The following is a 16,318-nucleotide window of genomic DNA, read 5'->3' as shown; positions in this document are numbered from 1 at the left end:
GTACAGGGTCAAAGTTTACTCAATGATGACGAATAGGGGCGGACCGAACATCGCATATGTTCGCCATCCGTGGCGAACGCAAACAAGCTATGTTCGCTAGGAACTATTCGCCAGCAAACCGTTCGGGACATCACTATAGTGTGAGTGTGTCTAATGATGCACTCGCTCTATGCTTTTTGGAGACAATTCCCTGGTATCCCCAAAAGTGCGACACCATCAAACAAAAGTGGAACGATGGGACGGGCCCTGAAATTACCACTGTCCCATCAGTTTCGGGACTGTTTGGAGATCTGTTTTTTTTTGCTGTTTAAGTTATAATCAATCCTTAATTGTTGAGTTAAAGGCTGTGAAATAATAAACACCCCACTGGTTCAAAAGAAAAAAGTTATCATTTCCACATACAGTGAGGGAAAAGAGTATTTGTTCCCCTGATGATTTTGAATGTTTGTCCACTGACCAAGAAATTATTAGTCTATAATTTTAATGGTAGTTGTATTTTAACAGTGAGAGACAGAATAACAAAAATAAAATTCAGAAAAACGCATGTCAAAAAAGCTATAAATTGATTTGCATGTCAATGAGTGAAATAAGTATTTGAGCCTCTATCAATCAGCAAGATTTCTGGCTACCAGGTGCCTTTTATACAGGTAACAAGCTATACGTTATGCGTATAAAAGACACGTGTCCACAGAAGCAATCAATCAATTAATCAGATTCCAAACTCTCCACCATGGCCAAGGCCAAAGAGCTGTCCAAATATGTCAGGGACAAGATTTTAGATCTACACAAGGCTGGAATGGGGTACAGGACTATCGCCAAGCAGTTTGGTGAGAAGGTGACAACAGTTGGTGCAATTATTCGCACATGGAAGAAACACAAAATAACTGTCAGTCTCCCTTGGTCTGGTGCTCCATGCAGGATCTCAACTCGTGGAGTTTCAATGATCATGAGAACTGTGAGGAATCAGCCCAGAACTACATGGGATGATCTTGTTAATGATCTCAAGGCAGCTGGGACCATAGCCACCAAGAAAACAATTGGTAACACACTATGCTGTGAAGGACTGAAATCCTGCAGTGCCCACAAGGTCCCCCTGCTCAAGAAAGCACTTGTACAGACCCGTCTGAAGTTTGCCAATGAACATCTGAATGATTCAGAGGAGAACTAGGTGAAAGTGTTGTGGTCAGATGAGACCAAAATTTAGCTCTTTGGCATCAACTCAACTTGCCGTGTTTGGAGGAGGAGGAATGTTGCCTATAACCCTAAGAACACCATCCCCACCGTCAAACATGGAGGTGGAAACATTATGCTTTGGGGTGTTTTTCTGCACTGCATCAAAGGGATGCTGGAAGGGGCCATGTACTATCAAATCTTGGGTGAGAACCTCTTTCTCTCAGCTAGGGCATTGAAAATGGGTCATGGATGGGTATTCTAACATGACAATGACCTAAAACACACAGCCAAGGCAACAAAGGAGTAACTTAAGAAGAAGCACATTACGGTCCTGGAGTGGCCTAGCCAGTCTCCAATCCTTAGTCCGATAGAAAAGTGCCAAACGTCAGCCTCGGAAAATTAATGACTTGGATAAGATCTGCAAACAGGAGTGTGGCAAAATTCCTCCTGAGATGTGTGCAAACCTGGTGGCCAATTACAAGAAACGTCTGACCTCTGTGTATGCCAAAAAGGGTTTTGAGTCGAAGGGGTCAAATACTTATTTCACTCATTGACAAGCTAATCAATTTATAATTTTTTTGACGTGCATTTTTCTGGATAATTTTTTTTTTATTATTCTGTCTCTCACTGTTAAAATACACCTACCATTAAAATTATAGACTGAGCATTTCTTTGTCAGTGGGCAAACGTTCAAAATCAGCAGTGGATCAAATACTTTTTTCCTACACTGTACCTCATATGAATTTAAATATTGTTCACAAATCTGTCTAAATCTGTGTTAGTGAGCACTTCTCCTTTGCCGAGATAGTCCATCCACCTCATTTCATGATTATTGCACAGGTGTGCTTTAGACTGGCCACAGTAAAAGGCCACTCTAAAATGTGTAGTTTTGTCACACAGCACAATGCCACAGATGCCGCAAGTTTTGAGGGAGCGTGCAATTGGCATGTTGACTGCAGGAATGTCCACCAGATCTGTTGCCCGTGAATTGAATGTTAATTTCTCTACCATAAGCCGTCTCCAAAGGCGTTTCAAAGAATTTGGCAGTACATCCAACCGGCCTCACAACTGCAGACCATGTGTAACCACACCAGCCCAGGACCTCCATATCCACCATCTTAACCTCCAAGATCATCTGAGACCAGCCACCCGGACAGCTGCTGCACCAATCGGTTTGCATAACCAAAGAATTTCTACACAAACTGTTAGAAACCGTCTCAGGGAAGCTCATCTGCATGCTCGTCATCCTCATCAGGATCTCAACCTGACTGCAGTTCGTCATCGTAACCGACTTGAGTGGGCAAATGCTCACATTCGATGGTGTCTGGCACATTGGAGAGGTGCTATCTTCACGGATGAATCTCGGTTTTTACTGTACAGGGCAGATGGCAGACAGCGTGTATGGTGTTGTGTGGGTGAGCGGTTTGCTGATGTCAACGTTGTGGATCGAGTGGCCCATGGTGGCGGTGGGGTTATGATATGGGCAGACGTCTGTTATGGACAATGAATACAGGTGCATTTTATTGATGGCATTTTGAATGCACAGAGATAGCGTGATGAGATCCTGAGACCCATTGTTGTGCCATTCATCCACGACCCTTACCTCATGTTGCAGCAGGATAATGTATGGCCCCATGTTGCAAGGATCTGTACACAATTCCTGGAAGCTGAAAACATTCCAGTTCTTGCATGGACAGCATACTCACTGGACATGTCACCCATTGAGCATATTTGGGATGCTCTGGATCAGCATATACAACAGTGTGTTCCAGGTCCTGCCAATATCCTGCAGCCAATTAAGAGGAGTGGACCAACATGCCACAGGCCACAATCAACAAACTGATCAACTATGAGAAGGAGATATGTTGCACTGCGTGAGGCAAATGGTGGTCACATCAGATACTGACTGGTTTTTGGACCCCCCCCCCGGGCCCTCACAATACAGTAAAACTGCACATTTTCGAGTGGCCTTTTATTGTGGCCAACCTAAGGCACACCTGTGTAATTGAGTTGAAACGCGTCTGCATGACTGTGATTCTGTGTGTCACCATATGGGACCTGCACAGTTATTATTTTAATTTTCATTTATAATAAATCTACTATTTTTATCATCATTCTGCTGCTGTTTTTCCTACTTCTGGGGGATATCATCCAGGATTCTCCAACAGAGCCTTTTTGAGGCACCCTTGGGCACTATATACAGAGCCTGGTACGGCTCTGCAATCCGTGAGTGTATTCAATCACCTCCATATTTCCTTTTTTTGTATGTACAGTCTATACTATGTACTTTTTTTTATTATTGTAGGAATTGACTACATGGAACATCTCCTATATATATCTGTACATGTATAAGTATTATTTTTTATTTTGATACACAGGGAGTGTTGTGTGTATTTGGCACTTGTTGCTTTTAATACCTTTCTTACTATTTGACTTTAGGGTGTTGGGGAACACCTCTTTCACTCCAGAACTGGGCTTTTACTCTACTGTGCAAGCACCATTCACTTTTTCTTTTCTTATTGTGTACACCTGTGTAATAATCATGTTGTCTAATCAGCATCTTGATATGCCACACCTGTGAGGTGGATGGATTATTTCGGCAAAGGAGAAGTGTTCACTAACACAGATTTCGACAGATTTGTGAACAATATTTGAGAAAAATAGGCCTTTTGTGTACATAGAAAAAAGCCTTAGATCTTGGAGTTCAGCTCATGAAAAATGGGGGCAAAAACCAAAGTGTTGCGTTTATAATTTTGTTCAGTGTATGTATAGAAAGAATGTTTTCAGTTGTATAATATACAAACTGATTAATGCAAACCTTTTCTTAAACGTAGTCAAACATTTCAATAATGTAATCATACATAAATAGTATGAGACATTGTACCACTTGAAGGAAGAATATCATTAAACAGCAGGGTCATCTTAATGTGGCTCTTAGGTCACAAGCAGTTCATGTTCAAAATCCTGAATATTTCTCTTTCCAGTAGTGTCGACGTAGAATCATTTTTACTAGTGAACTTAATTCTGGATCCAACTAACCTAAAATGAAGTGAGCCCACAGCCTTTGCGACTCTTATCTCTTTTTGATGTTGGTGTCTCATCTAGCACAGTACACATGAGCAAATGACTCAAAAGTGATGGAAGGGCCTGAGCAGGGATGGATTTCCCATAAGGCTGCCGAGGCCACGGCCTCTGGGTGGCACACAGGAGTGAGGCAGCATTGCTGCAACCTTGTATCATTGTTAGTACAGCAGAAGTGCTTGGGCAAGAAAGAGAATAGGTCTTTCCTCTTCTATCTTGGCACCTGCTGCAGCAGGTCCTCCCTCTCTCACGGGCAGCCAAATATATTTCAGGGGAGCGTGCAGAGATGACATCAGCGGCATAACTCCACGCATCCTCCTGTACCACCGCAGAAGCACGAACACCACTGGCCAAGAGTCAAGGTGTGCTCAGGAGGCGAATTAGAAGAGAAACACAGGGCATGGAGGTAATAGAAGAAGTGAACAACTGGAGAAGGGGTAGGGCACACAAGAGAAGAACAAGTGATTGAAAGGGGGGTTTAGAGGGGCACAAGTGATGGATGGGGGAGAAAAGAGGAGAACAATTGTGGGAAGCAGGGGTAAAAAAGAGTGGAAGAGGTAATTTAAGGAGGAGACAAGAGGGATACAAGTGAGTAATGAGGATAGAGAAGAGGGGTACAAGTGGGAGATTGGGATAAAGAAGAGGGGATGAAGTGAGGGATGACAGAAAGAAGAAGAGAACAGGGGAAGGGGAGAAATAGAAGATGGGAGAAAGGGAGGGTTATGGGGAGAGGGGCATAATTGGGGAAAGGGAGAGAGGGACACTTGTGAGAGGAAGATAAATGAATAGAGCGTGATGGAGAGAGATAAAGGGACAGATGGGAATTGGAAACACAGTGCACACATACCTATACATGCACACTAAACCATCACACAAACATGCATGCACACACTGGTACTCTATAAAACCACACCACTAAATTCACACACTCTACACAAATACACCCGTCATTTACAGGCACTCACTAACTCTCCACACAAATTTGCTCCTACTTACACACTACCTTTCAGCCAGCCAACCAGCCACATACTCCGGACCCATCATATTTCCCTTTCCATCCAGGCAGGAAGTCCCATCTTACCTCCCGGTGATACCCACTCACCCTGTCACATTCACATACTTGGCCACATAACATGTTACCTACGCCCACCCACCTTGCACTTTTTGCCATCCTGCCACCCACCTTGTCATAATTACTGTACAGTCATACTCCAAACTAGTAATTTCCATCCATCCAATCACATTTACCAGGCTTCATATATTTGGCTGGGGTGCACACATTGAGAAAACTGGCCATAAGGCAGCAGAGAGGGTGAAACTGGCCCTGGGCGATTTTTAGACTTGTGCCCTGTTGTGGTGGTTTCTCATAGCTCTTAAATGTGTCATACTGCCGTTCCTGATTTACTGTTCCTCACCCAACTACATCCTTGACTCTGAGTTTGTCTATTACTGTTTATTGTGTTTTGACTCAGCTATGTTCTTTGAGTTTACCCTGTCCGGTATTAGAGACTATCCTCTTTGGTTCTTGGGTTACTTCTCCTTGCCTGAGATATGTTAGAATTAGTTCTGATACTTCCTATTTCTAACCTAAGCATTAAACCTGACCACGCTAAGGTCCAGTAATACATGTGTTATGAGCGTCAGTGGTTATGGTACCTTGATCGCTTATTCTTTCCCAATAGCTGAGCCTTAGTGATTATAGCTGCAGCTTGGGTGTAGAGATGAATAGTTCAGACAAATGCAGCTTCCAAGATGAATCTCCCCAGATAATAAAGAGTTACCCAAACATGAGCCTAGACTTCTTGAAGGGTACAACAGGAATAATGTTTTATTGATGCCACACTAGATTTTATGCAAGTCCCCATGCAAGGGGACCTCCCACAGCACACAAAAGCGATAACCAATAATATTACTTTGTTACAGTTAAACAATCCCTTTGCAAACATACAATCTCCTCCTCTCTGCCTGTGAGATAATTAGGTAAGCTAAGGGATAACCCAATTATCTCCAGGCAAAGGGAACACATTTTCCCCAAAACTTGGAACACCCCTTAAAATGCATGGTATCCCCACAAATGCATATCCCCTGATAGCCCTGATCCGGGGGACCAACATATTCAAATTTCACCCAGATCGGTTTAGGGGTTTTCAAAACAGTTCCATGAATTCCGTATGTGCCGTCAGTCAATTTTGAAAAAGTCACAAAATCGAATGAAAACATGATCAGAGCCTCCTGGCCCATAGGAGCGATTGTTCCCCTGGTTTGTTGGAACCAAACTACCGAACGGCGCTCTTCTAGCGGTTCGACAAAAGGAAGCAGGCGTTCGTATGGTTTCAGCGGTGTTCGGGAAGTCGAGTGTCTGATTTTAGTTCCAGACACTCGACGACCAAGTCCCGCTGCCTCCTTTCGTGCAAACAAGATGGCCGCCGTTTTCTCTTCCACGTGGCGTTCGACTATACAAACGGCGGCCACCCAGAGAGAGCACTCAATTGACGGCTCCCTTTGTAGATAATGAGCAAGGAGGGTGGTCAGTTTTCGGTAGTTTAATCTACCGAACCAATAAAACATCAAAATAACGAATGGCTTTATAAAATCCCGAATTAAAAGTCTATTTTCTTCACAATGTTTCTATCTTTTCTACTGTGCCTGTGGCCGGTTGCTGACTTATATCTTGCTGAGGATCCTCTCAAATACGGATAAAGGTTGAGTAATCTGAAAAAGACCTGTATGTAGACTTGCATATGATAGTATCTGAAAACTCAATGTTATTATGTTTTACAGTTCCCAAGGTGCTTATAAACCTTCAGACAGGCTGAGCATCATAGGAGATATAATTAAAAAACATCTCCCAAGAGTCCCGAGATACGACGTCACTGTTATTTAATATATGAATATCTGGACGTAGATGGGTTCTGGTTCCTGCCACCTACTAGACCTATCAGGAGCCTAGGAATGCTGCTGTTTACATATATAACTCATTATTCATATATAACTGGATCAACATGAATTTCATTCTACTCAGCAAGTGAAGAACCTAGGAAATGCCTTTGGCTGCTTTTCAATAAAAGGAATGTATACTGATTTAACGGGAACACATACAGGCTTAATGGGAATGAACACTGATTTAATTGGTTGGGCAGGGCTCTGTAGTATTCCTTTAAGCGTTTCTTTATTATATTTTATATGGTCAACATCATGCATTTAAATTGGTTCAGAAGGTTTTTAGACAGCATTGCTGTCCAAGCACACATTGTGTCTTTTCTCGTTTATTTGCCTGTCATCTTGTAATCTAATGAGGAACGCGTTTCCAACATTAATGACCAGTGGCAAGTAACAAGGCAAGACAAAACAAAGCATAAAAGAAAAGTACTACCATGAATATCTACTTTGTATAAATGCAGCAATCTGTAAAAATCATTATAGTCATATGCCTATATGTCGCTCCCCCACTCCTCAAACTGTGAGAATCCACAGGAGAAAGTTGCATTTCGCCTGACTCTGTAAGTTCTTGCATGGTATGTAAATGGCACACTCTAACAGTAGATGTTTTAATTGTGTTCAGGTGCAAACATTTTTCCATTCTAGACAAACCACTAATTTCGTTGTTCTGCTCTGCCTCTGCTATTTTCAAATTAAAATAAAATTTAATTTACAGGGAAGCCCTACGTCGAAATGGCACCCTAAGTCACCAGTCTAATTACACGCAAGGTCAACAGAAACATCCTAGCGTAGTGCTGGCTACGGCAGATGGATCTTGTGTACTATCACAAGTTAGAAATAAGTCAAGCTATTTTTATGGTGATAAAGTCAATTTTGAAAAAAATAGCATTTGTTGCAGACGTCCCGGCTTACACTTCCCGAACACTGAATTCCATTAACATTAATCAGAAGATTATTCCTGTACATACACGAAAGAATTAGGAAAGAGTGCATATACAATTAAGTTATGCTTTATTTGGGGGAGTAAAATTTGATTTCAGTTAATGCATTGTTTTGTACGTCGGTACTTTGTTGTATTTGTGAAATAAAGGTTCTAATGTTTTTTATACTAAGGATAAAAAAGAATCTGATATTTTCTTGTATGGTCAACTGTGAATAAAAGACGAGGTTCTCAAAATTGTTTAGAACCCCAAAGTAGAAAACACCAGACTCTAGACAACTTTTAATCTTCATACATAATCTCCCTCCCCAAATGGCATTACATGATTCTTTTTACATGATTCTGTGATTTGTTATATTATCGCACCTTTCTTACAGATATTGTATTTTCAAATGTGTATCTCTAGTCTATGAATCTTTTTAAATTAGCTTTATATGCACAAGCAATTTCGTTCTTCACTGGAAAAGGCCTGGTGTTGTATAAAATAGATGCACTGTGTTTGGGAACAAAGCATTAATTCTGCTGGATGTAATGGGACAGATGCCTTATTTTACATGCTTCCTGAGTAATACTGTACATGACATGTGACTGACATGAGAAATAATTTGCAAAGGACATTTATTTTACAGTCGTGTTGTCTTGTTCTTAACCCTTCCAGTGATGACTCTGGGCACCATGCGTTCAATCATTTTGTGAATATATGGCATAAACAGCAGCAGGTGCTACAAAAATCTGAATCATAATCAGATTACTAAAAAAAAGACTAAAATATTTTTTATAAAAAAAAAATCTGAAACATTAATTGCGATGTTTGTGTTTTTAGCCTTAGTAATTGTTAAAGCCAGTTGGTAGTAAGTTTAATTTTGCACAATTGCGCAAATATCAAATATTTGTTGTTCATCAATTTTTAGAGTAGCATAATTTTTTGCTATTTTAATGTATTGCTCAGTTGCAGATCATCAGTTAATGTGTTCTGGTTTGTAAACCACAACGAATAAAAAAAAAAAATGCCAAAATCTAAATTATGAATATAGTGGAAATACCATGACAAATATCACTTTAAAGAAATATCATGTAATAAGTACACATTACAAAGTATCAATAAATCTGCCAATATTCTTTAATTGACCTATTTTGTAAGTATATTTACACACAGATTTAATTTATTAATATATTTGCTATTTCATCATATTAGTACTAAAAATAAAAATACATAATTATTTATCATATTTTACTTCCTAATGTATTCGTAAGTGCCTACAAAAAAGGGTTAAACATGCCTAGATACTTTGTTATAATATAGTTTTACTTATTTGTGTATTATTATTTTGTTTATCATCTGGCACATTAAGTAAGATGGTTATATCTATCTCAGGAGCTGAAAAGGTTAAATATGGGCAGTATTTTGTAGAAACATTCCTTCCCCCCCTCCCACCCCCCCCCCCCCCCCCCGTATCAAATCACATAATTTATTTCCTAATTCATCCATGCACCCTCTAATTCTTGCTCATTTTGTCTTCCATAGGTGACATTGTCCTACTCACCAGACCTGTAACTTTAACACAGGGTGACAGGGTGACCTTGATGACAGATGTTCTTATGGCAACAGATGGCACTGGAAAACCAGGGAAGCTGCTGTATGCGGTCTCTGTGCCACCTGTGCACGGTCAGATTGAGTACATCAATTATCCCGGCGTACCCATTTCCAGTTACAGCCAGTTGGATGTGGCAGCCCAGAAGGTTTGCTACGTTCACGACAACAGCCACGAGGCTAGTAAGGACTCATTCAGGTGAGGATGGCTTGTCCCTTCGTTCTCCAACATCCCGGCACATCTGGTCGCAGAACAGGTTAAGAGGCTTGAATTGACTGCTTATCGATGGAAGAATTATGAGTTAATCAGTGTTTGGCCTATTTAAGAGGAGATTACAGCCAAAACGTTAATTTCATATATATTGAGGCAAACCTGTCAAAAACAAACTTTACATGAGTCGCTTAATTATAAACACTTTTAATAAATTAATATTTTGTTGCAAGGGAAAATAAAGATATATGACAAGGGAACTCTGTATTAAAATGCACTGGCACTACATAAAAGCAATGCCAATACTCAGATGATTCTAATTTGACACTGAAGTGTTATATCTACATTCGGCAGGCATTTTTATGAAAAGGACACTCTAGGCACCACAACCACTGCAGTTTACTGCCTTTTCTGCCTTTTCTGCCTTTTCTGGTGTTTACATTGCTGCTTAATGCCACCAATCGTGGCTGTCACTCTGACAGCCACCAGAGAGGTCCGACACTCGGCATCTCCACTCTCTACTAAAGGCTCCCCATAGAGATGCATTGAATGGAGCAACGGGATAATTGCTGTGTAAACACACTAGCCACTCTAATGCTTCTCTATGGGGAAGCATTGGATTTACTTAGCTCATCACTAATGCTGATCTAAGCCATAAAGGAAAGGCAGCCACAGCGAGATCAGTGCATCAGGAAAATGAAGGTGAATACACTTATTTTTTTTTAATTACCTGTGGAGTGAGGAACAGCAATTAAATAGGCCATCCATCACTGTAGTGATTGTATTCCTAATGTTAAAGTGTTTCTTTAAGTGTGTGGTGCTTTATGAAACATATATGAAGGTCGTTAGGAAGATGAAGTCATTAAGAAGCAATCACTATGCGGCATGAAGATGGAAACATGTTTAAAATAAAAGCGTATTGGATGCATTTGGAAGTTTGCCCAGCCACACTGTGGTGGAAGGGTGTGTCTAAACTATTAACTGTGCACATTGATTGTTAAATCAAATGGTGTTTAATTAGTTATTAGTGACAAAAGCTCAAAAGGGGTCAGCTAACTGAAAATCAGATATACACTATATGGGAACACTCCTTCCAATAGGTGTGTTTGACAATTTTAGCCTCAAAAGTTTTTGACAGATATATAACATCATACGCACCATTAGTGACACTCCTTTGGCAAATATGTGAATTAGACATCAGCTGCTAGTATACAGTACGACTGTCACTGTGAATGGCACACAAGAAGCAACAGCACCTGAGCTGTTACATGGTATGCCGAACTAAGCCGCCTAACTAGCGCCGGCCCTGCCTATAAGCATAATCTACGCTAATTCCAACATTTAGGGTTAGATTGTGCTTGAAAAGTAAAGATCTTGCTTAGATTGCTTTGTAAACAGAAATTGTCCGTAGGCTTCAAGAGTAAACCCTTACTTGGGAGTTCTAAACTGCCTCTATAATCAATAGAAGCACAACAACCATTGTTTATGGCTAAACAGCTACGGTACTCACAAGCCTATGATCACTATGCACAATTCTACGGATTGAATGGATTGGTGCAAAATATGTTACAATCTATCCATGGATTAAATGTATTTGTATATCTATCTGTGCATCTAATGCAATGCTACAACATTCACATTGAATTGTATCTGATTCTGATTGCTCCCAGATTTGTGACATCAGATTGGGAAGCTGTTTACTGTCGTAGCATGACAATGTCCGCATCTTCGAAATAAAATCCAAAGATACATAGACCTCACCTAAATGCAAATCAATACTTTTGAGATGCAGTGGGACGCCAACTGCAAGCACAACCTAATTGTGATGTTTTTGTGGCTGGAAGGAATTAAATGCCCTTGCCATGATCCAATATCTAACAAAAAGTCCCAGAAGAATGGAGGCTCTTATATAAGTAAAGGAGGGACTATATACATATTAATGTGCTTGACCCTGGGATGAGTTGAATGATGGGCAGGGATATAACTAGTTTGGGATAAATAGTAACTCTTTTTGTGATTTATTTTCTTGGAAAGCAGAAAAAAGCATTGTTTTGACTCAAGGAAGTTGTAAATATTGTGTAGCAAAACGAGACTTCATCCAGATGGTACTGTTATTTCTTAAAAATAAAAACATATGTTGACTAAAACACAATAGTCATATAGCATAAGTCTTTAAAATAGATTTTATATCAAGACAAATATGGACATTTTCCTCTGAGTCCACCAGATTCCGTTACACCACGAGAAGCACAAATTGCTCCCGCCATATTCCTAAGCAGAATTTCACCATCAAATAGTTTAAAACCAGTAAAATAAATACCGTAATCTACAAATAACAAACTAGAATTTATACATAATTCCCCGAGCATATATTTAACAGATCAGCACAGCAATGATATTAGAACTCAAGAACAAAATAGTTGTGATGGCACCCCTGTTGATGTAAGTGATGGCAGACAACTTACCTTCTGCAGAGCAAAATGTTTTTTTCGGTAATCCAACATGGAGAAAGATACTTTTTGGGGGTTTTCTGCCCTGCTCTCCATACATTTCTTGAACTGCCCGTCTTACAACTAGAACAAGTGAATTATGCACTCTGCTCTTATAAGAGCAAATCCCTACACAGTCCTATTTAAGCTTTTCTACAGCAAGACCATTTAGTTTGGCCAAACTATTTTTCCGAAAATAGAAAATTTGGGGGCATGCGAATTTTGGTCAAACATCAGTTCAGCTTGACATAATTGCGGAACCGAAATTCCAATTCCAATACATGCATGTCCAGTGCACGTTTCAGTTGGTTCAGGTACATTTCAACTTGGAGTTTGGGAATTCAACCAAGCACCTGATTGTCCCAAATTCAGACGTAGTGCAGTTCAAACCAAAACAAATCTCCAAGTTTAGTCTTACCTCCAGTGCTGTAAGGTTAGACTTATTCCAAATAAAAAAAACACAAGGCAAACTTTCAACTCAGACAGGGGACACTCAAGACTTGATGAAGGCTCTTTTATAAGTCTTATATTTTTTATGTGGGAGAACAAAGTACCTTTAAAAAAAACAAAAAAAAACAAACATCCTGCAGAGTATAGGGATCCTGTTGATTTTACATGACTGCTGACCCTCTCCCTTTTTACCTTCCGTTACCCTTCCCCCCAATAAATCACAGACAACCAAATTGTGGGTAAGGGCAACGGCCACAGCTTTTATTATTAAGCCAGCATAATTTAAACCAACTGTCAGCTGCTGGATTTTCCCAGCAGACAGCTAACACAACAATTCTTCCAGAGCCGGGCTGCGACTCCCCAAGCCCGTCCGGGCACTGCTCTCAGTTCCACTTGCTGGCGAAGGACAAACCGCAGCTGTGACAAAAGAAACAGAAAAGAAACCACACCAAACACAACACATATAACCATAACATATCCCGTGTTCACACCAACCCAGGGAGGGTGGGCGGGAAACAGCACTGCTAGGTTCCCTCAGTGTGCTCTCCAGTGGTGTGGTAAGTATTACCCAGTGTCCCCGGTCCAGGTGCATCCCAAACATTGTATCCATTTTTGTCGCCATGGCAACCTCTCCGGGCAGCAGTCATGCTCCCCCCTCCTTATCCACTCCGGGGGTTGGCCTGAACTGGTCCATTCTGACACAACACACAGTAATCATAGCACATGAGGTCCCACTGAAGGTGTGCCCAAGTCAGATATTGCACACTGGCTTCTAACCATACCAATTCATATCACCAATGGGTGCACTGATAGGCAGAAATTAGTCAGCTGACACTCATAACCAATCAGAGACATCCATTGCTGCTAATGGTTCCTCATTAGCCTAAGCAGCGTAGAGGGGATGTGGGCTGCAGGGCAGTCTTGTTTGGTATTAAACCATTAAAGACAGTTAAACACTGATTGTAAGGACAGCGCCAAGGGATTTCAGACACTATAACCACGTCAATGAGATGAAGCAGTTATGGTGCCTACAGAGTGCCCTTTAATATGCTGTGTGTACGATTCTGTAAGAGAACTCTACAATATTATCACTCAAAGTAATAAAATACAGAATTTAGCACAGAGTCTCGCTGACCTACCCTTTATTCCTGGTGTATTTTTTTTTCATGAGAATTGTTTTCCATTATTCTTTAAATCTGGTGGCACTTATAAGACGACGTGTTCCTAAACATACCATGTTGTACATTAAAAATATCAGCAGGGCATTTGTCCATTAATATTTAGCTATTCTTGACACACCCACTATGTGTGACAAACGTGTTATTTTTGCTTTTATAAACCTTGGTATACCTTGAAATATTTTTTACATACAATTGTAGAGTTTCTTACCTAGAGTCTGGCTATTTTTGTTCATCGGTCAGAGAAATAAAAGATGGTATAAATTCTCTAAAACATCCAGTGCCCCAATATTTCTAGGAAGAAAAAAAAAAAGAGATTAAACAGAGAGAGTAAACAAAATAAAACAAAAATCAACAACAACACAAGAAGCAGAATTTCAGTTTTTCTCATTTTTATAGCGTTTCAAAATGATTAACAGATAAATAGGTATTAAATATTTCTTTTTGCGTTCATTGTTTAATATTCCTTCAGAGATTGCATATAAATCCTGCTTTCCCACTTTTGCACATGGATACATTTAAAGTAGAAACAGAAGTCAGTGTAAATGACAGCAGATATGTCCAATTACAAACATATTTAGCCCAGTTTAGCTAAATTGTTGCCAGGCAGTCACATTCTATGCTGCAGAAAAAAAAAAAAAAACACATCATCTCTTTATTGTCAGTGGTATCCTTGCAATATGTTTGCCACGCGTGTCCTGTGTTGACTTATAAATTATTACATTTAGTAAGTCCTGATCTATGCCTTGGACTTTGCATGCCCTAGATGTGTGGAGACAGCGTGCATAAAAAAACAGATTACGTGCTAAGTATCTGCAAGCGATGGTACCATCTGCATCGCTCACTGAACACCCTCTGTTGGTTCATCTGATATGAATTAACATCTATGAAAGCTACTAGACTCCCCCCTTACCCTCCCTTGCTCCAAGGTGTCGGCCTTAACAAACATCACCTTTGAAAGATGTCAAAAATGTTGGTTTGAGTTAAATAGAAAGAAACACGAAAAATCTGAACCATCTTCAATTGGGGTAGACTTTATTGGGTTAAATAATGCTTCATTATTCTCGCACACAGCTGAGACTTCTCTAAATGTTTATCGTGTTTCGTAACTGGTACCTTCTGGTGAATCCCTGTGCCAGCTCCCGTCTCCTGTACAATGCCCTGCTATATTTCATTCTCACTATTTTTGGAGCTGAGCTGCTGGTTCCAGGTGATTTAATAAATTGCTTTTTGTTATTTAACTTTACCCATCTGCTCAACACATGCATGGCTTCCAATCTGTCAGCCGTTTGCAGAAGGACAAACTGCCAGAATTTAACATTTTGACAACTTTCTTTTCAGTTAGAGCAGTGGTGATTTTTTTATTTATTTTTTAACACATTTCCACTAAGTCGAAAGACGTGGAGGGAATATATGGTGAAATGCTATTGAGGCAATGGCTTCCATATGACCTCGAAAATAAATGATGAGATAGAACTAAAAAAAAAAAAAATTGTGCCTACAATTAACTATATTTTATCACTAACAACATTTAAAAAAAAATAAGAAACAAACAAAATGCATACAAAAGTAAGTATTACTTCAGTCTGGAACTTGTTAGAATAAAATCTTTCACCAGAATACTATTTTTGGTTTTATTAAATAAGGAATTGTAGAGAATTGCCAATGGTATAACAAAGTATCAGCCAGCAAGGAAGAAGAAATTCTTCAAACTGTTTAAAGCAATTGTTCTAACTTCTCTGTTTCTGAGTAAAAATTGGAATTCTCTTGACAGTTTCCCACAATGCGTGGTTTCCTGAATAAATACTGACATGCATTCAGTAGCCTATTTTTCATAAACCGTACATGGAAATATTCATGAAATATGCTGTGATTAAACATTTCATTAAACAACTGACAAGCTTTGATTAGGGAGTACGTTACAATGTAGAGTAAGTGGTCAATAAAGTTTTCTGACTTTCAACTGCAAAATATGTTTTTTAAAGCACTCACAATCCAAAATTGAAGGACCATTTTACTGGTAATACCAATGAAGTCAAATTAGAGGGGCAAAGTGAGGGCAGCATTGTAGTAGTAGGTATTACACTTTGCTACTGGCTAAAATATTTGGTGTTTTTTGCAATGTAATGGAATATACCTGTATGTATATCCATTGATAAGTTAGCTAAAACAGAAGATGCATCGTGTATTGATATTTTTATTTATGTAGAAGTTATTGGCTAATTCTATAGATTATCTTGTGTTACAAAACCATAATTTCTGCAG

The 16,318-nt window shown here is 39.7% G+C and overlaps 1 protein-coding gene across 1 annotated transcript in view; it reads left to right on the top strand.

The window, feature by feature from the left end:
* Nucleotides 1-16,318, top strand: part of LOC134569130 (FRAS1-related extracellular matrix protein 1-like) — a 151,226-nt gene that overhangs the window by 98,629 nt on the left and 36,279 nt on the right. Inside the window, exon 24 of the mRNA XM_063428038.1 lies at nucleotides 9,660-9,924. Within this exon, the coding sequence (XP_063284108.1) occupies nucleotides 9,660-9,924 (265 nt within the window). The remainder of the gene's footprint in view (nucleotides 1-9,659; nucleotides 9,925-16,318) is intronic.

Source organism: Pelobates fuscus, chromosome 7, assembly GCF_036172605.1.
Source record: "Pelobates fuscus isolate aPelFus1 chromosome 7, aPelFus1.pri, whole genome shotgun sequence".
Taxonomy (NCBI): domain Eukaryota; kingdom Metazoa; phylum Chordata; class Amphibia; order Anura; family Pelobatidae; genus Pelobates; species Pelobates fuscus.
This window is presented reverse-complemented; position numbering and strand designations above follow the sequence as displayed.